This window comes from Vanessa tameamea, chromosome 4 (genome assembly GCF_037043105.1).
Source record: "Vanessa tameamea isolate UH-Manoa-2023 chromosome 4, ilVanTame1 primary haplotype, whole genome shotgun sequence".
NCBI classification, from domain to species: domain Eukaryota; kingdom Metazoa; phylum Arthropoda; class Insecta; order Lepidoptera; family Nymphalidae; genus Vanessa; species Vanessa tameamea.
The window spans coordinates 10,785,737-10,813,308 of record NC_087312.1 but is presented as its reverse complement, the minus strand read 5'-3'; the positions used below and the strand labels follow the sequence as shown (position 1 = coordinate 10,813,308).

General features: G+C 33.0%; 4 protein-coding genes across 4 annotated transcripts; 1 reads left to right on the top strand and 3 right to left on the bottom strand.

Annotated features, from left to right (window-relative positions):
• Nucleotides 1-914: 914 nt before the first annotated feature.
• Nucleotides 915-6,180, bottom strand: LOC113394747 (uncharacterized). The gene is made up of 5 exons (XM_026632173.2): nucleotides 5,625-6,180; nucleotides 2,617-5,284; nucleotides 2,251-2,486; nucleotides 1,672-2,177; nucleotides 915-1,357 (listed from the first exon to the last, which is right to left on the bottom strand). The coding sequence occupies exons 2-5, from the start codon at nucleotides 5,277-5,279 to the stop codon at nucleotides 1,025-1,027; spliced, it is 3,738 nt and encodes a 1,245-aa protein (XP_026487958.2). The 5' UTR covers nucleotides 5,280-5,284; nucleotides 5,625-6,180; the 3' UTR covers nucleotides 915-1,024.
• A 1,555-nt stretch (nucleotides 6,181-7,735) lies between these two features.
• On the bottom strand, nucleotides 7,736-11,311 carry LOC113394922 (ATP synthase mitochondrial F1 complex assembly factor 2). Its single transcript, XM_026632395.2, has 6 exons — nucleotides 11,103-11,311; nucleotides 10,834-11,027; nucleotides 10,618-10,728; nucleotides 9,235-9,412; nucleotides 8,387-8,502; nucleotides 7,736-7,932 (listed from the first exon to the last, which is right to left on the bottom strand). The coding sequence occupies exons 1-6, from the start codon at nucleotides 11,212-11,214 to the stop codon at nucleotides 7,786-7,788; spliced, it is 858 nt and encodes a 285-aa protein (XP_026488180.1). The 5' UTR covers nucleotides 11,215-11,311; the 3' UTR covers nucleotides 7,736-7,785.
• A 389-nt stretch (nucleotides 11,312-11,700) lies between these two features.
• On the top strand, nucleotides 11,701-19,040 carry Maf1. The gene is made up of 4 exons (XM_026632807.2): nucleotides 11,701-12,420; nucleotides 12,569-12,689; nucleotides 12,998-13,275; nucleotides 17,741-19,040. Exons 1-4 carry the CDS (start codon nucleotides 12,215-12,217, stop codon nucleotides 17,799-17,801), a joined length of 666 nt encoding a protein of 221 aa, XP_026488592.1. The 5' UTR covers nucleotides 11,701-12,214; the 3' UTR covers nucleotides 17,802-19,040.
• A 796-nt stretch (nucleotides 19,041-19,836) lies between these two features.
• On the bottom strand, nucleotides 19,837-26,532 carry LOC113395184 (mRNA (2'-O-methyladenosine-N(6)-)-methyltransferase). The gene is made up of 7 exons (XM_026632757.2): nucleotides 25,227-26,532; nucleotides 24,837-24,977; nucleotides 24,198-24,374; nucleotides 23,606-23,886; nucleotides 22,065-22,275; nucleotides 21,619-21,677; nucleotides 19,837-21,445 (listed from the first exon to the last, which is right to left on the bottom strand). The coding sequence occupies exons 1-7, from the start codon at nucleotides 26,154-26,156 to the stop codon at nucleotides 21,250-21,252; spliced, it is 1,995 nt and encodes a 664-aa protein (XP_026488542.1). The 5' UTR covers nucleotides 26,157-26,532; the 3' UTR covers nucleotides 19,837-21,249.
• Nucleotides 26,533-27,572: the final 1,040 nt, after the last annotated feature.

Below are 27,572 nucleotides of genomic sequence, written 5' to 3'. Positions count from 1 at the left end.
GTAATCCCACACTAAATAGTTTCACTATATGTTGACCGAAATAATTATCACAATGTCAAATATCATCAAAATTTGTCTAGAGAATTATACATAAGATGGTAACAGACAGACTTATAAAAATTGTATATTTGGTCTCTGTATCCTTAAATGATTTACAATAAGATATTCCAAAAAATATTCAATGTGTAGAATCAGTTACAATTCAATATATCTAAAGAGGAATAGATCAGTAACAAGCCTATTAATGTTTCACTGGTGGTTGATGGCCCCTTGCTCCCTTTTCAGAGGAGATTCAGAGCTTACTCTACCACGCTCCTCTAATGAAGGATTGTGGATACAGTTGGCAAATTCTCATCTACCACATGGAAGTTACCTTACAATGTTTTCCTTCACGGCAGGGCACGAGATGGATTACAAAAATAAAGTAAAATTCAGTGGTGCCCTGGTTTTGAGCTCAAAATAATTGGGTATGATTCATGACTTATTACCACTGTGCCATCATGACTCATTACGTATAAAACATTAAGAAATAGCAATATTTTGTAAATTTGTCCAATCACAATACATTTAAAAATGAAACACTATATGACTAAAATATTTTTTCTTTTTTGTATTTGTATAAAAAAAGTTAGTTTGAGATATATTTTAAATAAGCCATTTAAATGAAATAATAAAGTTCTTTCAGTCCTTTTTACTTAAAAAACATTAAAAGAAAAGGAAATTGTCTTTATAATAATTCATTTTGGCTGCCAATTATTTATAAAATTTTACTTAAAATAATGAAAGTAGACATTAAAATTGCAAGCTGCATGAGAAAATCGGTGACATGAATACAGAACAAAATGAACTCAAACACTGGAAAGTGTTTTTCCTTCTCTGGTTGATATTAAAGGAAAAATAGTTAAACCAACGAATAATGTTTTTATAATGTAATAAATTATAATCTTTATATAAATTTATATTGATTCACACAATGATACAGTTATAACAAAATACAACACTGAATAATATAATAAATATATATTTAATGACAATAACCACACGAGGGATGGCATCGTTTTCCGTCAATTCCACAACGACATCCTCCAGTAGTGTCACCCTTGCCACCTGGACCCCAGCGTCGTCCTTTCGTTACCCAACATATCTCAGTTTTACACGCGGAACACTTTATCCAATCGCAGCCCCATTTTTTCGTAATAATAGCCTTACATTCAGGACACTCGAGTGCTTCACCACGTTCTATTAAAGATTTCAGCAAAGCCTGAGTTCCTACATCAGTTTGATCAGATTCAACAGCAGTTACAGCTGCACGCAGCTTAATTTGATATTGATCACAAGTTTCACCGTCGTGAACAGCCTATAAATAAAGAAACAATAGTATTAAAACTTTTTTTTAGTAAAATTATTATCTTTGATATCCTGATTGAATCTCGGTAGCAAATCTCGAAACAAGTTAACTATAGTGATACTGATCTATCGGTGCACAAGTATATGAACTCGAGATTACTTTCATAATCCGATGATATGGCAATCCATCTCGACAACGACAACTCACAGGATTAGAACTTCTGAACCTCGATATCTGTTACCTTTTAAACGAGCTTAAAAGGTAATTACTACTTCATAGGAAATTAATTTTATAACTAAAAATATTAGAATAAATATAAGTACCTGGCACGGTAAACAGTTGGTGTGATTACATACTGGACATGGAAATCTTCGAACCCCAGGTTCACAAAAGGCCCAACCTGTACAATCCCGTGTACGACAATGAAATGTATTTCGTGTACCACTTTCTGCTGCAGCTAAGCTTCTTGCTAGCCATTTCTCATAATCTTCTGGAGAGAGCAGTGCGCGTATTTCGCGTTCTTGAATAGTCCCATGACAAGCTATAGCTGGACATGAAACTACTGGTTCCGTACAGTGACGGACGACATCAGCGAGACATTCCCTACAAAATGTATGTATACATTCCCTAAGTACAACGCCTTCACCAATGGCACATTGCTCAATACAAACCCCACAATCGAATACTTCAGAGTTAGGAACAAGAGCTTGTTGTTCTAACTTTATCAATTCTGTGTAAACATCGCTAGAGTCTTTGTTTTTCGCTTTATTAATATCGTTATCTTTATCAATTTCAATTTTAGTTTCATCGATTTTTTCTTTATTTATATCTAAAAAATAGTTATAAAACGATTAAAAGATCTGAATACAATTGTTTTTAAAATTTATAAAATTGTCACTCACCGGTCTCAACCAGGCACAAATAAAATGGAGCAATGAGATCGGGGCCAGCAAGTGTAATGAGAGGTGTATTGTCATTGGAACAAAGTGTTTTGCCAATAATCCAGCGTTGCATGCTAATTTGAAGCCCTAACGACTTTTCTGCTTGCCGTTTTAATTCTCCCACCACTGCTTTCCTAGTGACGAGCAAACGAATTGGTCCCCTTGTTGCATCTTTATCTTCAATCCAAACATCAATTCTGAAAAGAATATAAACTGTTTTTACTTTGGAAACATTATAGAATTATATAATTTTTATTATCGGTATGTCTGTGGTAATTTAATAAAATCATGCAAATTGAACAAAATTAACAGCAAATTATTACTCACGGAAATATTTCATCTTGTTTTTGTAAAGATGTTGATGGTACTGGCTTATCTACAATAATCCCATCTGCAGGTGTATTTTTGGTCAATACATTTGTCAATTTTGATGATTCTTGTGTAAATATAGCTTTTTTTTCTGTTTTCACAATTGTTTCTTGATTTACTTGAGGTTGATCTAGTTTTTTATCTTTTAAACTCCCTTCAAAATATTCCTTTTTATTTGCAGTAAGACGAGGCCCACCTACTATTTGTGATGAGAATGAGAGTACAGAACATGATAATTTCAGTTTTGCAAGTTTAGCTGCAGCTGCCGCAGCTGTTTGTTCGTCACCATTAGCAATTGACTGCTCAAGTTGATTTATTAAATCCCTACGTCGAGCATGATGATCTAAATTATTAATAGAAGTTATTGCAGTTGAAATAATATTTACTGTTGGCGTATCTATTTCTCCTTGTTTTGATTCTCCAATTATGGTTTCTTCCCTTTTTGGAACCTCATTTTTTAAGTGATTAGTACTTGTTGAGCTTGTAGATGGTAATTTTAGTGAAAATATATTATTTTGTTTTTGTTCAAATACTAACTTCTTATTGTTATCTTTTTCAGAAACGTTCTTGTCATCATCTGGATTATTATATTTGGGGCTATAAAACGGATTTAATAAAGATGATATTTTTAAAGGTATATGCAAGTTATTATTTGTACTGTTGTCCATTTTTTGTACTTTTTTATGTAAATTCACATCAACTAAATGAAGCTTATTATCGTTTGTTATAAAATCTGACTTTATCTTTAATTCAGATTTTTGTGTAAAATTTTCATCCACCTTCACATTTCTCGAAATATCCGTCGCTGCTTTATTTTTTATTAAATTTTCCTCATTATTCAGTTGATGTTTTTCAGATACACTGTTACTTTTTTCTGTATTTTTATGAGCGATTTTTAAATCTGTAATATTTGGTGTAGGTTGATTGATAGGATTTTCTTTCGAAGCAATTTTTCGTTCCTCTGTTAATGACAATTCTTTTTCGAAAGCCGTCTTAGTAATGAGCCGATCTGAAGAAGTTAACATTTTATTTTTGTCTATTATCTGAGGTAAAACATCATTTAAATTTAATCTTGTTTCATCATTAGAGTTTTTTAGCCGTTTTTGTTCAATTGATTTTTTTAGTAGTGGAGATATTTCATTGTGGAGTAATTGTTTTCGAACATTATCATTAAATGTACTTGAAGGCGTTTGAACTCCGTCATCTTTGCTAGAATTCTTGATATCATGGTGTGATTCCATTTTCATAACTTTCTCGTTATCATCTATATATTTTGAAGTGGAAGGTATTTGTTTCGAAGAAGACGGTTGAGCTGTTAAAAACATATCTTTTGCACTTTGAATTTTGAGTCTTCTTTCAGATTCTTTTTCAAAATAATTTTCCACGCGCAACGTGCCTTGGGTACTATTTTTATGATTTCTAACTGTCGATCCTATTCGTAATGTTGGCATCTCCGTTGCCGTTGTTATAGTTTGCTTGTTTTTAACACTATTCCCTTCATAATTCTTAGATTTTTTAGGCAGCGAATCTTTCATTTCTTTTAACATCTTTTTAAGTTGTTTCTTTTCGTCAATTTCATTTTTATTATTTGATTTGAACGCATTGTTTTCTGTTTGTGTACACATATTAGAACCGACTGTCGATGTTTTTATATCAGGTTTATTGGGTTTATAAGAATTTCCTTTCCCACAGTATATACAAGATATTATAGTTGCGTTATATTTTCTCAAGCAAATTGTACAAATCCAGTTCCCCTCGCTCTGAGATTCTGATTCGGTGTGCAATAACTTCTTATTTTGTATTATTTCAGCCGCTTGTTTATCTAATTCACTTATGCTAGGAAGTACTTTAATATAATTTGTATCTATTGCTGAGTTTCTTTTTTTACCATCAAAAATTTGTTTAAGAAAACTTTTTTCTGATCTTAATTTAATTTCTTTACTTGAATGATCTTTTTTCGTATTTTTGTTTGTTTTATGGTCAGCAATCTTATTGTTATTGTCGCAAGAATGTTGATCAAAAATAGCCTTTGAACTCATTTGAATCTTTTCTTTTGTGTAGACGTTTTCTTTGTTATGTTCCGTTAATTTTACTGGGGGTTTAGGTGCGGGCCTCTTTCTTTTATAATTTCGAGGTAAGGAAGTTGAAATAACAGCTGTGGGTGGTAAAGGAGCACGCCGCTTTCCCGGAACGTAAGCAGCTCGTGGTTGGATGGTACTCTCGCTTATGGCACGTCGTTGTCTGTTTTGTAAAGGATCTTTAAGTATTTTTCGGGCTGGTGGTAGACTAAAGGCGTCGTAACCTAATCCTTCTTCTGTATAGAGACCGTATTTTCTACGTAAGGTTAGATCACGGTCGTGTTGCCGTTGAAGATTTCTCTCGTAAAGTCTTTTTTTGTAAGTATCAGTGAGAGGACTTTGCGGTAAAATAAGAGGGTTCACGTGCTTATAATGAAATGGAGCTAAGAAATCAAAACTGGCAACTGTACGATCAGATCCTACACTGTTAATGCTTTCATCCGAAATACAGCGCTCTGAACGTCGTAGCCAAGAGAAGAGTGTCCAAATCCCTCCGGATAGGGGGCGAAGGCGCGGTGCCTCTCCTTCTACGTCGCCGATCATCACCTCTGAAACATTCATTTGTTATTTAAATATTTTCTGTAAATTATTATATGGTTGCTTCAAAACATTCTATTTATTTATAAAATTTCGTATCTTGATCTGTTCAAGACCGAACAAAGGCTTCTAGTAGGTAACTTTTAATATATTCACAAGCCACTAAATATTGGAGATCTACTTTAATTGAGTTTATTAGTCTTATATAGGTCACAAACAAGAAATTTTGACATGAACTATGCGGCTTAGTTAATCGGATAACTAAAATGAATATGCGTGAAAAATAAAGAAAATTTAATAACGGATTTTTTTATATGTAATAAAGACAAATATTTACATTAATATACTCACATACTATCGTAAAGATAAATGGATACGAGGAGTGGTACGCTATTCCTAAACTAGAACATATTTATCTCCACTTCGCTGAGCACCAACGATTAGTTGTAAAATTTAAATTATTTCATTATTGCACTTCCTTTAAATTTTTACGATATTTCAAACAAAATACAAAATCAATTGACGATTTTAACGTCTGTATTGTCAATAACGAGTCGAGCGCTGTGGAATACAAAGCGAGGTCGCGCTCCGTATCGACTCGCGCGCCGCATCACTCCGCCCGCCCAGCTAAATTTAGCGGAACTTCGCGATTCGGTTTTTGCTATTTCTATTCATTCTCTTACGCCTGACCTCACTTAAATTTGGACACTTCCCGGCACTGTATTCAGTATAAATTAATAGCTTATTTATTTACAAATGAAGAAAAATTGATGATATCACCAATTGTAATTCAAGTAGGTATGCAATTAGTCGACGAAGTCGGTAGGCGTTGCGTCTTTGTCCAATGTGTCCTTGTCCGTTGTTTGAGTATTGCAAATTATACCTAATGGACGATTTCCTTTTCGTCTACGAAGTATAGGTTATGTTTTATAAAACATTTATATTAGAACACCGTAGGTACTATATAATAATATAAATCTTATTTTATATAATATACTAACCGTGGTACAGCCCTCGGGCTTTTACAAGAGAAGACTCCCCACAAATGAAAGTTAAAAATTTTTACAAGTAACGAGTTACAGTAACGAGCTACAACTTTAATACATGTAAAGAAGATATAATAAAGTAGGAGTATAATTACATTGATGTAATAAAGTATAAAATATACTTAATAACATTTTGAAAACGCACCTCTTAAACCATACACCCGGAACCGGTGGGGGTATGAAATTTTTCACGGGAATTTCTTATGGGACGAAACTGAGCGCGGACAAGGGAAGAAGTTTTTCAAAATTCAACACCTAAAAGTGTGAAATTTTGTATATTCATCAATTTTGATGTTAGAAATATGGAAATCTGTATTTAGGCTCATGATAATGAGTTAAAAACAGTTGTTAAATTTATTTTTGAAAAATCATCACCCATGAGGATGAAGTTGGGAATATTAAAGTTTAAATGGATAATAGTAATATAATGTATGTATAATGTATTCAAACATTGAAATATGATAATCGCTATTTACAATTGCCTTTATACATAAGTAAAGGTCAGTCTTTAAGGAGGTTCGGGAACAAAGTTTGGAATTTCGTCATTTTTTAATATATAATCAAGGTATCTAAGTCGTCCTGTGTAATATTTAACTAAATAACTACACAAACAGTTATATTTAACTAAATGACTACTTGTATTATGATATTGACTCTTTGTAAAATTATTATATTTATAAACAATCTGAAACCAAATCAACATTTACAATCTCGAATTTATTATAAATACTTAAATAAATGCCATCACCGCCACATTTAAGGTAATCTGAAAAGTTATTTTTGCTGCCTATACTAATATAAAAACTTAATAAATTATTTTGGCATGCAATAAGTATTACCGTAACTGCTCTACACACCAAAATAGTGTTATAAATCAAGTTTAATAAACTTTTGACAGTGAAATTCTTGCTTCTTGAAAAGCGAGTTCCACGACCAAATTGCGGAAAAGTAGAAATATAGTATGATATCAGATGGTGAGAGATTTCTCAAAATATTTTTTTATCTTATATCTTGTAAAGCATTTTGGAATGGGAAATTGCAGAAATATTGCTATTTTATAAACTTCTTGAAAAAAAAATAATGGTCGTTGATTTTTAACTGCTTGTAATACTTTAATAGAATAAAGTATTACCATTCAAAGAAATGATTGGTACGCTGTCGAGTTGTCTCATACTAGTAAGAAAGATACGTCAGGTGAACCTTGAATAGCAATAGCTAAGTGTATCTAAGTCTACAGTTGAAAGCTAAAATCTAAAATCTAATAAGGTCACCAGGCTAAATAATTGATTAATCATTCTTAACCATGTCGTCAGTAATTTCGTAAAAATAGCAGTTGTGCAAAAGGTTACAACAGAATATTTCTGGGAAGGGAGTGATTTTCACCACATTAAGAAATAATACAATTTTTTTAATTACTAATAATAAAATGTTTTCTATTTTTTCTAATCTTTTAAAATAAAACATAATCATGTGCTTTGATCTCCTTGAGACTTTTTAGCAGCTGAGTGTCGTTCGCTAGAGCTTTGTATGACGAGTAGGGAAGCGGCCACGCGGGCGGTCATCTCCGCTTGGTTGAGTTCATGAGCCCATGGAACTCGTCCCCATCGGAGGACCTAAGACAAGAAATCATTCTTTAATATATAATATATTAAATAAAATCGGTCACTACATTCACAACTTTGGTATTTTCTTTAACAAAAGTTAAATAATTTAATGAAACGGCTACAATGGTGTAGCAGTACATCGTTTGAAAATGTTAAGCTAATCATTATAAGCGATCTTTTAGGGATATTTTGAATACATAAAGAATACGGTATTAATACTATGCTTTATTAGCCTTTTTTTGTTGTCGTAGCTCACTTTGTATATATGTACAATTAAAGAAATATATAAATTTAAGTACATTGTGAAATAATAAATACCGTAAATGATAACTTAATTGAATTATGCTAAGTAGACGATTTTGGGACACTTCGAAAGGAATTACTTTGATTTTATAAACAAATATATATATGAAGTTAAAAACCGGGTGTGAGCTATACCTACCACTATAATTTTTTTACAAACCTGATATTCCTCCTCCAATCTTGCCAACAATACGGCTTCTTGTGGAACCAAAAATCTATCGACACAGGCCAGCATTAGTATTGGCGACTTGAGAGCTTCTATACCAAAGCACATAGCTGTAAAACAATAATAATTAAAACAAATCACATCTTAGAATCTAGGTATATATAACCTGGTCTAGTGACCAACGAGGCCGTTAAAATATTTTTATATGGTTGTTACATTAGCTGTGTGTGTAGATATACTTATAAAGTCACAAGGCATTGAGCCAATTTTTTTTATTGCGATAATAATGAAACGTTCTGTACTCTTGACCGAAGTCAATCTCAAGGCCAAGCTGACTAAACAAGAGATCTTGTACTGGACAAGTAAGTGGACAAACACAGGTAAACATCATATGTCTTCACTCTCATTGTCTGATGGGATACCATAAGAAGAGAAATACGTCCTACGGCTTTACTAGCTCTCCGAAGAACGACAGTTTTAACAGTCGAGAACATTATTGTTAGGAGAACACAATAAAAATTATTTAACACTTATGGGTTGTCAAAACTCATAGGTCTGCAGTCATAAGGCTGAAAACCTATAAGTCCATAATGAAATGATTCTAGTTCTTATAATTCAAATAGTATAGACAACACTACATGCGATTGCAAGAATATTATCTACATAACTCCGAAAAGCAAAAATTTTTTTTAAAATTAGACTACTAGTATTATTATATATAATTATAAAAAGCGAATGCATAGTTACTTAATATACTAATATCATCATATTTTTCTTGTTATAAAATACCCAGTTTGTTTAACTAAGGAAATGCTATCTATATTCAATTGTTGTTCACAAACCATTTAAAGCTGGAAAGTCATAGGACAAGAAATGTCTTGCTAAAACTGCTCTTGTTTCTGTGGACACAGGTGGAGGCATGAGATCTCTAGATATTTCTTGTTTTAATCCAAACCGTTTATTGAACCATTCCAAGACAGGGACCCACTTTTGTTCTTGTAATTCTTTCAATTCTTCTTCCTACAATGAAAAAATGGCTATATTATACATTGGCAATCACATAAATAATTAGAAATACTAGTCTAGTAGAGATTGGAGTTATTGTTATAGGCACGTCTGAGTTGGGTGGTATTTACTCACTCATCAGATATTCTACTGCCAAACAGTCATACTTAGTATTTTTGTAAAAGTGAAATGTCTACTGACAATCATAAACACTATATAGATTTGTAAGTCTGCCTATGTATTTTAAATTAATGATAAAATTCCATGAATTGATGAATGATTGCATTTTTTTTAAGTGTATGTGGTAAGAAGTGTCTAATAGTTGCTCCTTTTTCTAGGTATTAACTATTTCCTGTATCACTTGTACAATTCCCTTGAAAAAAACATTGTCAAAAACATTTGCATCAGTTTATGAAGGACGATTATTTGGCCAAGGCAATAAAAGTTTTACAGTTGCATCCATGTTCATGAATAGGGGCAAAATTCTTGGTCAGCCTGGTAATATTTAAAGGTTGCTCTTGAAATATTGACCCATTTTTTTTATTTCGCAATTAAGATTCTGAGTACATACTGTGTATGTCACCTTGTTCATGTAAAGTTCATCTTTTAGTGCCTTCTGAATACTGACTGATAAGATTCTAGCCAATTTTAGTTAAATTTCTGACAGTTGCTCTTTGGTCAACATCTCTTCGGTTTTATTAATAGATCAGAAGAATGTCACCAGTCCATAGGTTCCCATGTCTGAGGTATTTCTTTCCAAACCCACAGTAGATTTTTGAGAATCAATAAGCAAGTATAACATTGAATAAACGTTGAATTTGACTTTTTTGGTAGGAGCAATGATCAATTTCATTGAATCAAATACTAGGTTGTTTATATTATTTAAAATTTAACTACAATATTTACAGCTTTATTATTATTGTTTGGCTAGGAGCAAGTTACAGACAATCCCTAATGCTGAAGAATGATAGTTTCTATTATCGTACTAACAGCAATGCATTTACACAATATAATGTGATCCATAGTTTCTAAATCCATATTTAACAACAGATATTTCAAAATCTGTCATAATAATGCAGTAATACTACATGTTTTCATTTATATGTACATCACTATTTATTTCATACACAATTTATGAATAAATTATATTAACAAAATACAATATATGTTTTGCAATAAAGTATTTTAAATTAATTAAAATAAATATAATATATACTAACCTCTGAATGAAAAAGTAATGTGTCCGTTGCAATAAAATCAAGTAGGTAACTAGTTATATCATGAGAACTCAGCTTCCCTGGATTATCTAATGATGTATTGCATAAAGCTGTCTGAAGATAAAATAAAATATATTACTTCATTTGTTTTGCGATATCTTTTTTAAATTTATATATGTATGTTTACTACAGGAAAATTATAAATTTTAAAAAACATACCAAATGCATTGTTGGCTGAGCTATGTGTTCAATTTGTGCATCCCATTCTATCGCTATGGCTCTAGCAAGAGGTTCATTATTTACAGTTAATACACGACCATTGGGGGTTTTCAAACGTCGATGGTCCAAGGTCACCTCCCAATTTTTTTCATTTTGAACTATATCGGTCCGCCGAAAAAATCTTTTATGTGTAGCTGAAAAGTATATAAAATAAAGATTTCAAAATATTTTATTTTGTATTTAGTGTAGTTTTAATATTGAGTAATTACCGTAGTATCGATTTTTTACAACATTATTAATACTTTGATTTAATATGTTCGACTTTTGAATTATATTTATAGATCTAAACATTTTTAAACCTATATTGATTGGGTTTACCATTTTTGAAACCTAAATCAATAACCAAAAACTTTTTTTAAGGTTATTTTGAAAGTTGTATGTTTACAAAATAATATTTCAATATTCAATTTTGAATGACATAAATACAGTTGCCAAATCCTTTATTCTATATTGTCTTTAATCATTAATTGGGTATTATCAGTATTTATTAACAATATATTTAAATCTTTGACATTATAAAATGTTATTATCGATGTTTTTATATATTTTATTTAATATTAAATATTGCGTAGGTTTGATGTATTGACCATAAATACTAGTATACATAAGACTCCATTGAAACGTTTTTGTTTATCGAATTATATTTTTAAATTCAAAATGCATTTTTTCTAGTACTCCTTATGATCCAGTATTTTAAGAATTAAGGTCTGTATGCAATCAATACTCAATAGTCTTTGCAGTTTGCAAAGATAATACAATCACTAACTATGCTCTTTTTTTTTCTTTGTCTATGTATAAAATATTATTGTTTATGGCTTAGATTTGTTGCTTGTCGCGAAACCTAATGAATATTGAATAGAGAAAATTTAGCACAACAAGCATAATAATTATTGTTTACCTTAATCAGTGATTTTTGTATATCCTTGAATGTTTTAATGTGTTCTACGATGTCTTCTATGGATTTTGACTTCTAGCAAAAGAGAAAAGTGTTTTTGTGCCCTTTCTAGGACAGCCAGTGAAGTGACGCGCCATTGTTGTGCTTAAGCCAAATACAATCTATAAATAATTTGCTAACCATTATAGCAATTTATTAAACAATTTTTTCCCTGATATTTGTGATGTACCCGCATCCCACCAGCGCGGAAGAAGAACAGACGACGAATTTAATACCAAGTGTGAATCTTCTTCATTCTAAGAGGAAAGGGATATTCATACACCCGTCTGCTATGTACAGAAGTAGTTCTCCGAATTGCACGATTACAAGCTTTAATTTTATTACAAGAAGTTTGAGTGGGTAAAGAGTCGATAATAAAATATAAACATGAAACTCTTAGAGAGCGGACGCCTGGAGGCTCTGAGTAGTGCGCTGTCTATCCTGAACGGTGACAGTGCTGTTCAAGGTCGGGTAGAGAGCTACAGCTGTAAAATGGCAGGTGCTGAAAAAGCTTTCTACAAGAAGTTTACGGCAGATGGAGAGACAACTCACAACCTCCAAGCACTATCCCCACCAGAAGGTGTTACGTATAGGTAAATTATGATATGGATAAACATTCCATTTATTATTTATTTCTGTCCAAAAAAAATATTATTATTAAAAGTTATTTAATATTTGTAATTTTCATTTAAATATGTATACACAATTATTAAAACCTAAATGTTTATCAATAAATTGCAGTCGAAGTCTATCTGGTGATGAAGAGGGTGTGCTGTGTGATACAATATCTCGGAAGACATTGTTCTATTTGATTGCTACACTGAATGCTGCTTTTCCAGATTATGATTTTTCAATGGCCAAGGTAAATGTCCTGTTATCATTGAATAAGAAATTGAACGATAGATATAGTACTTGTATCTTTATTTGTTTAGTTTCTGATAAAATAAAGTGATTAACTTTAAAAATATTTATTAAAATTATCTACTACTTATGATTCTACCAAATAATTATATATTCTACCTAAATAAATAATATATTCTACCAAAGCAATAACGCTTTGGTAGAAATATTTTAAAACCCTATTAAATATATAAAATAGCCCTATTAGGTACTTCAATGATGTAGTTGAAAATTTTAAAGTACCATTAAAATGTAATTTTTTTGTAACAGAGCAGTGAGTTTAGTGCAGAGCCATCACTGAGTTGGGTACAGGGGGCTGTCGATGCAGCACTGTCTGCCGTAGGTGGTGTTCGTTGGAGACAATTGAGACCAGCTCTATGGGCTGCTATAGAAGAAGAGGTACACTTGCCCGAATGTCGCATATATAGCTATAACCCAGACCTGGCTAGTGATCCGTTTGGTGAGCCCGGCTGTCTCTGGACATTCAATTATTTCTTTTACAACAAGAAGCTAAAAAGGATTGTTTTTTTTACATGCAGAGCTATGAGGTAAGTTGATTAATTTGTTTTTATTTTATTATTTATGCTTGTGTGTCCTAAGAATCTGATGTTTTTTCTTTCCTTGATAATAACAAATGATTAATATTTTTTATCAATATTATTTTATTACCAACGCCTCCAAGGTTAGCAAGGTTTTACCTCATCCTAGAGGGCATGTTTTTCATTAAATGTCAGAAATGCTTCCTAAAAGTGAAAACTCTAGTATTTAGACCATTTATACTTTCACAATCTTTTTGTGTTTATGGGTGCATCACTTTTCAATTAAACCTGATAATGCTCAATGGGATTTAGGTTAGGACTTCTGGCTCACCAAAGTAACACTTGAATCCTAGCTTCATCTCATGTAACCTTTTTCCTGTCTCCGAATTATCGTTGCTCGCGAGGTGACTCATCACTCGTCAAATCCTGGAATTGTTTCTAATGCCGTTTCGCTCCATGACGCCTCCGTAGAGGGCCAACTATCTCACGATATTGATATATGCAACTTTAGCCAAGTATATCAGGTTCTGTCTATTATATTTAGATTATTTTTGAGACACAGCTATATCCCAAACGACTTGGTGAAAACAAATATGGAACCCATTAAGAACAATACTGGTGATTTCTATTCATTCTAACTATAACCTTATATCGCTGGGTGCTGATCTCAGAAAAATACTGGAAAGGCATTTGCAACCTGAATTGACCTACTATTTTAATATTAATGCTGCCTAGTTAGGCTTTCGACTTGTTTGATGGTGGCCTTAGAAAACTGCTTTTTATTTGTGAAAAGTTTACTAATTATGGAGCTTTTTGCCAGTGTTTTTACAGCTGTTAATTGTGCAGTGCTAAAGCCTTGTTTGCTGCTGCAAAAGTCCCAGACTTCTTTGCCATTTTCAGAGCAAGGACATCTTCTTTATGCCAAGACTGAAACTCGGTACTCATTCTATTTTGATTACTATCATTGAGGATTTAAGTATTCCTTTCTCAAAATTGTGGTGTCGCTTGTATCAGTGCAGGAACAATACAATTATTAGAATTTTATTTTCTTTCTTAAAATGTAATATTTTTGTACTTTATGATGACTGTATATTCATCATCATCATCATCATCCTCCTGCCCTTATCCCAATTTTACTTGGGGTCGGCGCAGCATGTCTTCTTCTTCCATACATCTCTGCCGGACGTCATCTAACAAGTAACATTCTTTCGAACCATATCGTCTTTCACAAAATCCATCCATCGTTTCTTTGATCGTCCCCTACCTCTATATCCATCCACATCCATGCTCAAGACCTTTCTCACAACATATTCCTCATTCCTTCGTATAATATGCCCATACCATGACAGCCGGTTTCCACATAGCTTCTCGGTTTCTGGTGCCACTTTCAAACTTCCTCTTATGTACTCATTCCTTACTCTATCTATTCGCACACAACACCCCACATTCCTCTCAGCATTCTCATCTCCGCCACATGCGATTGTCTTTCAGTCATCCCTTTTGTAACCCAACACTCAGATCCATATAGAACAGCAGGTCTAACCATGGTCTTATAGATATAGATCACCCCCTTAAGTTTAAGGGGAATACGGGTTATATATGGTTTTCATGAATCTCGAGAAAGCCTATGATAGGGTGCCTCGTAAAGTGTTGTAGTAGGCATTGAAAGAGAAAGGTTTGCCTGAGAAGGATGTGGAGTTAGTCCGTGCAATGTATAGGGGATCCTGTACCTACGTCCAATCGTCTGCCGGCAACACCGACCAGTTCAGTGAGGCTGTAGGGTTGCACCAAGGCATAAACCGAAACTGATTTTGGGTAATCTCACTTTCTTCTCGCAATCTTCTCTCTATTACCTTCTCCCATACTTTCATAGTATGTGTTGCAATCCTGTACATCCCCTTTATTTTTGAAGATGGGCACTAACGAACTACTGCACCATTCTTGTGGGATGGTTTCTTCATGCAACAACTTATTGAAGAATAAAGTCAACCACATACATCCGTCACTCTATAACACCTTCCATACTTCAACTGGTATATCATCTGCCCCCAAAACCTTCCCATTTTTCATGCTTTTGACTTCTGTAATTATCTCATCCATGCTTATTTCGCTTACTAGTCAATTATTTACTGTGTGTTCCCAACTATGATTTTGATTATTTACCTGAAATAAAAGTTATTATTACTAATATAAAGAAACTCTTAGGTAGAAGTCTGTGCATGAAATCCACCACTTTCTTATAGAGGCATAAAGAAAACTAGGGGAAAGGGGAATTATGGGGAACTAGCTGTCCAAAGTGCTCTACGAAACTTCAGCGACTCACATATATATTTTTCTTGAACCTGGATGTTAGAGTCAACAATGAAAGCACGAGGCGGTCGAATTCTGGTAGGGAAAATTCCGAGGAGACCTTCGGACTAATGAAACTATCCTATACAGCTCGCAGATATATTCACCCGAGCTTCGCGAGGTTGTTGGTTCTTTCGAACTGTGTAACTTATGTTATTTATCAAAATTAATCCTCAGTAAATATATTGTGAGGATGTAATAATGTGATTCTATCATATTTACAAGATAATGGATTCTAATAACCCAGTAACCTTTAAACGTTACCCGGATTCGCGCTAAGCCCTTTTTCAGCAATAGCTGGTCTCCTACATGGAGATCACGGTCATGGCCTCTCAGTTCCCTGTAGTGCATTTTGTAGTTTAACGGATGTAGCGTTCTTCTTTAGCTGAGCTACAACGTCTGATATTTTGATCAGCTAGCCGCGAATACTCTACAGTCCTCTGAATGGGTCCTTCCCTAACCTTTAATCAGGTTACAATCCAAGTTAGTGTAATTGCGTCCATATTTCTTCTATCATGCGCCATTATGCAATATTATATATATCAAGTTCTCTCAAATAGATCTATAAAAACAATATTTTGAAAAACCCACTTGTTACTATTTGACACTAAAACTAAAATGAATCTATAATGTAACGCATATGCTATACAATCATTAAACCATAGTAATGTTTGTTTATGTCGCAACTTTAGTGGCTCTTCTTTAACTTTACATTTGCAAAAATCCAATCCAATCTAAGGTCCATTTTTCGTATTTTCTTTGACCTACCCTCATTTTTACTCCCGCAAAAGCATTGATTTAGTAAGAGATGCTAAAATATAATAAAAATATCGAATGTTATTTTGCTGCTTTTTTTATTTGACTTGCCTGTTATTGTTACTAAAATTGAATTCCGACTAAACTATGTATTTAAAATTTTTTATATGAAAATATAATAATGCTTAATGAGCAAATTATTATGTAGTTTTATGATAGTTGGATTAAAAGAATTAGGCGTAAAAAGTTGCGCTCTGTTTAGCCAAAGAGAAGTACTTTTACTAATAGTGGAAAATATTTTATGGATGTTATTTTATTTGGACATGATTTTGGACAAACAATCAACAACAATATTGTAATGGCTTTTCCATTATAAGTAGTGTCCGACTGAACCTTCGGCTTCGGTTTTGAGTTGGGTTTAGCCGAAGTTATCTAGTTAGCGCCGAAATTGATCGGACTATGTTACGATTGCACAAGAACGCAATAGAATAGACAATATGGGGTGAACGAGATTGGGGGTCACACTGAATTGCCGGCGGGACGCCATCGCTAGTAGTAAATTTAAAAAAATACAAGTTTATAGCGCATTCGATTATGTAATTAATGTAGAGGTTATTGAAAAGTTCTTGATAAGACTAAACATAAATATTCTGGGGTAAACTTCACTTAATGTGATTTCACACTTCACATAATGATGAGATAAATGATTGTAACTCGTATTTATAATATTATACCTAATTAGTTTCACTTTTTATTTGCTTTATTTTCCAAACATGTATATTTAATTGACCAAAGATTAGAAATAATTTGCGAGATATTATTCGCTCGTGTAGTTTCACACTTCTTGAGAAAAAGTGACATTGCTATGCTGAAATCACTTGTAAGTAAATAATCAATGTCGTTGTTTTTGACTAGTTGCAACCATCTCGTTATGTTGATTATTTAAAATCACCAACATAAACAAAAAAAAAAAAATTTCAACCAAACTTGAATTGAACTGGGCGTAATCGAACTACGATCGGGCACTAATGAGAAGTAAAAGTATAAAGAATTTTACAAAATTTACGTAATGTAAAACAGGCTATCCATTGTATCTCGTATCGATGTCGAAACGAATGCGTCGACATGCTTGCTCTTTTATAATTTTTCGTACTTTTTACTCGGCTAGTTCGTAATAAAAAAGCGATGAAAAAAAACTGTCAGTCGCCACGTTCAATGCTTTTTAACATTTGCCGTGAATAATTTATAAACAACGGTTATTAAATATGTGGGCAATAAGGAATTATTAAGCAAAAGGAAATTAAATAAAGACTTTTAAAATGATCAAGTTTGTTAATATTTTAATGAATATGAATATTTTGTTTCACAGCCCTGTTTGTGCGGATTCCGGAGTGGACTTTGCTATGGATGAAGACGAAGAATATAATTAAATAATTTCTTATTATTTTTCTATGTACCGGTTTTATGATTTGATCTATTTTCTACTATAATGCTGTTAAAGGTTACATCAAACTATAGTGCAAGTTCTATACAATAAATATCAATTTTATATGTAATATTAATCATAGCTATAATTCTAAAGTTAAAAGGTCAGATGGATAGTATTTGTTTTTTGCCCACTGACCTGAAGCTAATAAGTCTATGTTATTTTATCAACTAGAATAGTACCTGAAGGTGTTCAGATAAAAACAAATAAAACATAAATTAACCTAATTTTATGAATGTTTAAATATTCATATTAATAATTATCTATATTTAGTAAAGAAATTATATTAAAAGTTTTAATGATTGGGATGTACTTTATGAAAAACAATATTAAAATGAAGAAGTAGGAACAGGATTTATGTTTAGAATATTATTTTGATAATTGGCTCTTGGGATAATTAAACACCCATAATAGAGTATTTATATTATGTATGTAATCCTGTTTTCAATATGAATTATAATATTAATTCAAAATGTTTCATGATGATGGTTTATTTGTACATATTTAATGTACAAAATTATCATTTTTTTAATAAATAAGATTTTTGGATTCTAATAATACCTATTGTATTGCACCTAGTCCAATTAAGGTACAAAAAGATAAACGATCTCGATATCTTTGCACAACAAATATATTTATGGTAAGATATAAGTGACAATACTATCTGATTTTGATTCATTTATGTTTAATTTTTAAGAAATAGTCATAGATGAACACCATTAGCAATGACATACATGATTAATAAACATGCACAGTTCATCATAAATATGGGAGGAAATCTAATTAATGCTTCATTAATTGCAAGCAATTATATTTTTATCCATTGTAGTAGGTAATATTCACTATGAATAATCTGTTTCTGCAACATAATTATTGTTGGAATAATAATATTCTCTTGAAAAACTCGTTTAGCAACCGAATGTCACTAATACTTTTAATATGCAAGATGTATTTTGATTTGAAAACCATCGAGGTCTGAAGTGAATGACGTTTGAAAGATTTAGCAAAATATTTGACGATCTTATTCGTGAATAGGCATGTAATTTTACTATTTAGGATAGTTTTTGGTGTTTCTAGTAAAATTTAATGTCACTAAATCCGCCTATAGATTTTGGGCGTCACCTTTACATTTGTATTAATCTTAGTTGCATATTTTTAAATAAAAGGTTTCTTCAGTTCTGAATGATTTGGTTTTATTTATGTCAAATTAAATTATGTCAGATGGATGTAATAATAAAAGTTCCATATATACGTAAACATTATTGTATTAAATAAAACAATCATACTTTTTTTCAGAAAAATATAATAATTAAACAATCAAAATATAATCTTTATCGAACTATACAACAGTAAAAAGGGATTCTTAAAAAAAGAGCTTACATTAAGTAAATAACCAAAATTTTCTCCAAAACTATGTACAATAAGCGCACCTTTCTATATACAATTCTATGCATCACATACATAAAGTCAACATGATTTTGTAGTCAAAGTAAGATATGATCATTATCAACACCTGTTGTTTAAAAGATTGTTTCTTGTTAAATGAGTTATCTGTTTATTTAAAAAAAATGCGAGATTCTCGTGAAATGTTAATGTGTTTTCAAATTCATAATATAGGATACACAATACGGGATAAACTTCAAATAGATAAATAATAATGGATGGATGTAGCTGTTATTTAATTGAATATCAACTTATTAAATTAATTTTAGTCACATAAGTGATTGGTTTTTCATATTCTATACAACATTCTGTCTCCTTACTTTTCTATTTGATATATTAGACTTGGAGATTGTGACGAAATGTGCCAAGTATTTTTTTACAAATATGGCGAGCCTTCAGGAGTCAATTACATAATTAATTAAACGAAAATAATTGTTTTGACCTCCAGTCACCAGATGTAATCATAAGACGATTAATCGTTGGCGGATAACATCCGCGGTTCTGGGATTGTTACACAAAGTTGTGTTGTGTTCTTGATTTAACATAAAATTTTTAGGTGATTTTTATGTCGTTATTGATTTATTTTTTGGTCCAAAATAATTTGAAGAACAAGTACGAGTAGTTGTGAAACAAATGGTTATATTGTTTTCGTTTGATTAATTACTTCATTTGACCGTTATAACGGCATACTTATAACAATTAACTTGGTGTAAGCTGTTAGTATCCGTCGGTCTATACGTGAAATATTCAATAAACACTCTAATTACGCTTCTAAAAAAATTCAAGCTTCTTGGGCCATTTTCTCTTTATTACCAACTTAGTATTAATCTATGTTTCAATTTTAATAATAACTTTTCCGATGTACATCTACAATAATGATATTAAGAGCTGCATTATTCTGACATTTGGTTCACTTTTCATTTATAAATTATTTTATTTGGTTTGATTTCTTAATTGCTGTACAATTACTGCTTTTTTTCTGAATGAATTCCAAACGTATTATAAATATAGATTTTTTTTTTCTATTCATACCTTACTTTAAATAAATATTTATAGATCACAAAATAATAATAATAGATTCATTTAGGAATAAATCCCAAAAGGATTTGTAACTAAGTTATAAGAGTCTCGTGCGCGTTTTAGACTCTGAATTGTAAATATATTTAACAAATAAGTTGTGTTAATTGATAAACTGCCATAAAATATTTCGATAAATTATTACATACTGTTAGAATATAATTATTTCATTTTAAGAAAGTGATTTATATAATATTTCTGTAAAGTGAGATAACATTTCATTATATTGTTATAAATACACTTTATGCACCTATTTGTAAAGCTTTACATATGTATATGCTTTTTCAAAATAAGAATAAAGATAAATATAAAACATTTTTGAGTGTGTGAGATTTAAAAAAAAATTATGACAACACTTGATTTTAAATTCCAGCACTTTTTCCCGGTTCGAGCACCGGATAATTGATTTGTCATCTAAAATTGAATGAAAAAGACTTACATAAGACTTCGCTGACATTTTAGTAATAGTTTTCTTTACTTATATTTTATTCTCAAATACCGAATATAGTATTAATTTAGGAAAAATATAAATCACGACTTTGTAAGGTATATTATTTAAATCATCCCTTACGAGTTATTCGTGTAACGGGTAAATATCTTGTAGTGGATGATTTAAACAACTTAAACACGTCGTGCCTCTCCGTTCAATGACAATACTCGGTATTTGAGCCTAACATATAGGAGCTATATCTAAGTCCCTGAGGTACAAAATTTATTCATACGTTATAGCTGGTAAAGTCACAAATAGTGAGCGTCAAACAGTCTTCGGTCGTAAAAAATCATCCGACGACTATAGGGACATTTACCGAAATTCGACTCGGACTTAGGGGCATAATATTAGTCATAATCAGTGATCGGCAGCGGGAGGCGGCCTAGCGCTTGTCGGGCTGGTCGTCGGCGGCGGGCGGCGGCGCGTGCTCGGGCGGCGAGCGCAGCTTGGCGCGCGGGCGCCACGCGTCCAGCAGCGCCTCCACGCGCTCGTCCGTCGGGCCCCAGCGCGCGAAGCCGGCCGCGTTCTGCAGCCACACCACCACCGTGCCGCCGCCCCAGCGGAAGTACACTTCGTTCCTGGAACGCGATCGTATTCGATTACTGCGGACGTAATAGCACCTCGGCTGCTCCTTATCACAGATATATAACTGTAGCCAACGGGAGGAGTAAAGACAATGTAATGAAAAAATAAGTTTTGTAGTCAGTTTAACAAAACTTATGTATATATATAATATAAACTAAAAACTTACTTGGGAAGAACGTGTTGGAAGCCGTGTCGATATTCGTGCTCAAATGCGGGAATCACCACCTAGCAATAATCAAACAGTCAATTACACTTAAAATGTGTTTCTGGTGCTATTTCAAATAGAAAATAAAGCCAATTTTTTTGTTTCGAAACGTAGTTGTGTTTTTTTTTCGAAACAAATGGTATATCTTTTACTCTGTATAAGAATTTTTGTAATTTATGTTTATATTTGTTTTGTAATTTTAATAATAAAATGGAAATTGTGATACACCTGTAGAATTTATTAAAATGCCTTTTAATATTTAGTAGTAGTAGTTTTAGTTATAATATTTGCATGTCATAAATTGAATGACTAATTTAGCCTACAAAGTATCATCAAGCCCGAGGCCGACATCGGGGGCTTGTTTACGAGTTCTCCGATGCTTCAACATTACATAAAACGCATGTTACCTGTTTCCGCTTGAAGTGGCTGGCCTGCAGCTTGTGCAGCGCATGCGTGTGTCGGTCAGGCCACTCGGGCAGCACCACGACGAAGCTGAGCGGCTCGGCCGAGTCCTGCAGCAGGCGTTCCATGTGCCGCAGCGCCGCCTCCAGCAGCTCCTCGCAGTAGGGCGGGTGCGCCACCAGCGACCCCGCCACCGGCCGCAGTTCCAGAAACGGTCTGTGGATATCCGTGACTTTATTTCTAACATTTGTTCGTACATATTTTGTTTGAATATAGACCATAAGTCGAGAACGGTGATCCTGCATCGAAACGATTACACCATCCTCTAATAAGTTTAAGAAGCTTCAGAAGAAACCAGAAAGATAATCACTACAATTTTTTTTAAATGATTATAACGATAAGAGTATGGTCGCTTTACATAAATACGCGTTCGCTTGTCGCTGCAAATTTAACTTTACTCGCCACTCTCCTAGATTGGGCATCGCGATGTAATAGTTTCTGTCCACAACAATCGACAGAAGAAACAAAAAAGTAAATAGCACATACTTCGACTTCGCTCGAACGCATGGAATAACTTACTTAATGTATACTTATAAACTCTAACAACTTTGATTAGTACTTTTTGGGGAGGTACTTTTCTACGGAACACGGTTCAATCAAGTAAAGAAAAGTATAGTATTTAAAGTTGCAAAACAATTTAGATCATATATTGTCTGAAAGTCTATAAATAGTAATCGTGGAGCGATTTGTTATCATCTATACTATTTTGTGTTTAGAATTTGATCATGATTAAGTTATTTAATCATGAGATTTTAACAAAAGATTTATTACACTAAAACTAATATACAAAATTAATAGATAATATTTTTTACATATACTGTACCTACAAATCAGTAGTAAATTATTTTGCAGACATTATCTATAAATTAGTTGTAAAAAAACGAAATCTATATATAATATCTTTAATATTATTTCGTATATAGTAACATATCATATCCCTTATCCATACAACTGGCTAGGCTACTAATAAGAAAAAAAATAACAAAAGCGCGCTGTACTGAATAAACCGCCGGTTATTTTTCTGTTTGAACTCGAACAGTAAGGTCGATTTTGACTCGACTTGTCATTTGTTAAAAGTGGTCGTTGTGTTTTATTTGGATTTGTAAAGCTAAACTAAGTAAGTAGTAGTACTTCAATAGGTATGATTTGGTATTAATGTTAAGATAAATTCGAAGTTACAACTATTTTTGTTTTATTAGTAAATTGTTTTAAGAAACATCATTTCTTGTTTTTTTTTTAAATCTATTTCACTTCTGGACGCTAAATATAAATGAATAATTATTTTCCTTGGTTCTTCCCGAAAGAAGGAGGAGGGAGAACGATAAGGTGGGAGTCGAAAACACCCATTTTGAAGGAGAACAACTAAATTATTATATTATATGTGGGCAGATACCATCAACATTCGACGTTAATGGTAAACATATTATGAAAACTAAAATATATAGTACATACTTCGAGTAAGCGGCGTAAAAAGCTGACAACTGACCCGCGCGATCCGAAATAGCAGTCAGTATCGGCGAATGCGGAGCAGTACTGCCGGAAGTAGCAGTCGAGCGGGCTGGCGAAGCACTCGAAGGTGACGCCGAAGCAGCGGTGCAGGCACTCCAGCACGGGCACGGGCAGCGACATCTGCGCCAGGTGCGCGTCCGCGCCCGCCGCGCCCGCCGCGCCCGCCCACGCCGCGTAGCGCCGCAGCACGCACCACACGCGCGACACGAACTGCTCGAACTTCTTGTCGTCGAAGCAGCTGTAGCGGTACAGGTGCTCCTGCGGGCGGCGCTTCGTTACGGTACTACGGTACTACGGTACTACGTACTACGATATAATTCGCACTCTTAAGTAAAACATCGACGGACCTCAAAATTAGAAAAAAATGTTTATTGCAAATTCAAAAAAATAATTAATTAATGAACTAAAATAACTTTATTTCCTATACTACGACTAAAAGGTTATATATTTAAGAAAGTACGTGTGGATCTAATATTGTCGTTGTGCGGTTGTTATTACCAAAAGTTAGTGACTTTGATTTCGGTCAGTATTTAATCAGGAATGAGATATGTGAAATGAGTCAGACTCACAAGCTTCTGCAAGTAGGTCGCGTTGAGCACTTGAGTGTCGCCGAGGTAGCGCAGCAGCGCCTGGTCGCGGTCCAGGAAGTGCTCCACGAGCGGCGAGCGCGGCGCGGGCAGCGCAAACTGCACGGGGTAGCACCACACCTTGCGCAGCGCCGCCTGCTGCAGCGGCGCCGGCAGCTCCTGGCGCACGCACACCATATTGTTAGAGAGAAGGGAATACCGATACAATTATATTGAAAAAACTCAAGATTATTCGATTAGTATACTCTAATATTAAATTCGGTACATGTTTAAGGTCATCTTTTACTCATTACATACATACATAGTACATGTGTAACTATGGTATCTAAACGGAATATACCAGCAACTAGAACATTTTTTGTGCCTAAATATCTAGTTTGAGTACACTTTTCTTGTAGTTAATTGTTAAAGATTAAAGATACTTCCTCTAAATCTGAGTAAAATAGTATTTAAATGATAACTCTAAGCCTGTAAACTCATTTATAATATTATAGACATGTCTGTGGACATACAATGTAACAATAAAAAGAACTCATGTACTTTCAAAAATTAAAATTTTTAGCTGAATTTATATTTGTTCTTATTGGAACCTTAAAAAAAATATTTTATTGCATCATGTACCTGTATTCCATTTTCTTTCAACAAAATACTATGTTTCTCTCTTATCTTCCGAGCATATTCAGCCGACAGATGGTAGATCTTCAAGCAGATTCCCTCCACCGATGCTTTAGCTGTCTCAGCTAAATGCGGCTGACACTGTCTCTATAATGATCATTTTTTATTAAAATAAAATCTATTGGTTTTAAAGTAGTCTCGGTGAGAACTATATATTACAATAATTTATTTTTCATAGACTTTAAAAAAATTATAATCAAGTTAAATAAAACTTGTAATACAAATTTTCATTTTTCTTTAAAAAAATATTTAGGTCATACGACAGAGATATTTTATGGATTTTTTTGTATTAATTCTTACTATACTTATTTTTTATATATAATTTAAAAGACTCACTCTTAAGTGCGCTAATCGATCTTGAAAATCATCATAAGTAGCCCCAACCGTACGTCGTAACCATTGAAATGTGTCCTCTGCATTCCACTTAACAACCTTCCTACTCTCAGGTGATGCGTTTCTTGATTCAATCATTTTCTTTGCTGCCTCTGCATAGCGTGATAATTGTTTTCTAGCATCACCAGTAAACTTGGGATGAGTTAATTTTATTGGTATATCATTCATTATTTCCTCATACATTGATCGTGATATCTCAGGGAAGCAATGGCTTGGGAGCAGAGGATCAGAGCCACCCTGATCATTTACTTTTCTTTCCATTAACCATCTATTAAACGAATCCTTTGGTGCATCTATACTTTCTCTTGTATGACACAACTCCTGATAACATTGCCTTAATTTATTTGCCAGAGTGAATCGAAAACCTTCTATTTCAGGATGTGGATGTGGACAAATGGTTGGTGGCCGTTCATATATAACAACATTAGTAGGAACCTCAATGTCCCAAGGTCCAGCAAGAACAAATTTCTTCGGTGGGGGTCCATTGTCTTCTGATGGACGACGCTTACTCGCACTAGGGGTTACATTACCAGCATTAGGTGGACCTGTATGGCATATGCCAAGTGGATCTGTTATTGGATCAAAATCCCTTTTAACTGCTGGTAATTCCCACATCGACTCGCCCGATATTTTATTCCAAAAGTACGGTCTATTTTCTCGCCTTGACCAGTACTTGCGCCATCCCTGTTGCAAAAGATCGGGATGCAATTCTGCAGCAAGATGTGGAGCTAAGGGAGCCGGTGCACCAGGTGTTTGTGGTGTGTCACCACTTCCACCGGGTGATGATTGGATTTCTGGAGAAGAATCACTAAGATTTGGGGCAGTCTCCCACGATGAGGATCCAGCAACAACTTTATCACGAACATCATTCATTTCGACGGACTTGTATATTAATAATGTCTCTAATGTATTGAAAGCAAATTTAAAAGTTGCTAATTGTAAGTAAGGGTGGTAAAAATCACTAGAACTTCTCGGCCAATAAGTTTCTTATAAGCACAATATTTTTGTTGGTAATCATGATATTGTTACCGCCAAGAAATTTAGTGGTATAGAAATTAATAATTTCACAGAGACACATAGTTATTATCGACAAACGACATATTTTTGCAACATTTTTTAATATAATTTAAATCAAAACTAACGAAGTAACACGAAATTATTAAAACAATCGTATGTTGTACGAAACAAATAACTTGGCGTAGTTTCCCCAAGCACCGCCATCCACAGATTAACGAAATATTTGTCCCTAATTTACAAAGTTTATAAAACAGACTGTATAGAAAAAAAAACTTGTTTAATGTCATCGAAATTAAATCGATATATTACTATCACATCGATATTTTATATTACCGCTTAAAGACTTTACAAAAATCATATTTACTTTTGCATTTGCATATTAAACAAGCATTATATACGTATACGTTGATAAACAGTGGCCAGCTTAAGCGTCGGCGATCACCGACGGTTAGCATCGTTCGATTACGCAGAACATTATTTTCGTGAATATTTGTGTTTAATACAGGACATTAAGATTTAATACGGTAAATTTATAACTATCGATTATTTTGCCGAAATTTTACATTAATATGGTTATAGTGTAGATATTATTTTCTGTGGATATTTCAGAGATCTACAAATAATACTTCTTAGTTCTTATGTTATCTACGACCTCAATTTTCTCTCATGACTAGGTTAACATCTAAAAAACATGCAATTTGAAATATTAAGCGTGTACAAAATCTAAATATACTTTTTTCTACGTAAGCTTTTGCCTTTTATCAGCACTTTTGAATCGTTATTTTACAAAAATGTATTATGTTAGTTCAATATAATGTACATAACGATACTGTAAATATATTGTAACGCAACTATAAATATTGTTTTGTTATAAACATCCAACTAGACCAGACAGCTATATTTTGTAAAATAAAGACAGATTCAATCTATATAATACATCAAGATCATTGTTGTTCAATGATATATTATAATTAGCTTTCTAGAATTAGCTAGGGTAAAAACTACACATTTTATATCATATCATTTAGCATGGACAATATACAAATTATTAACACTCCATGGTATATTATAAATTATCTTATAAAAAATCGATATCAACCATTATTATGTTTAGTGACTACTCTATTATAAATATAAATAAAGAAAAGATTTTTCATTAACCGAATATAAGCGAAATAATTGTGTATAAAACAGCATAGTATGAACGCAAATATCTGGTATCAGTTTATCAAATTTTACATGACAAATGACATTGACAACTTGTGTGACAAT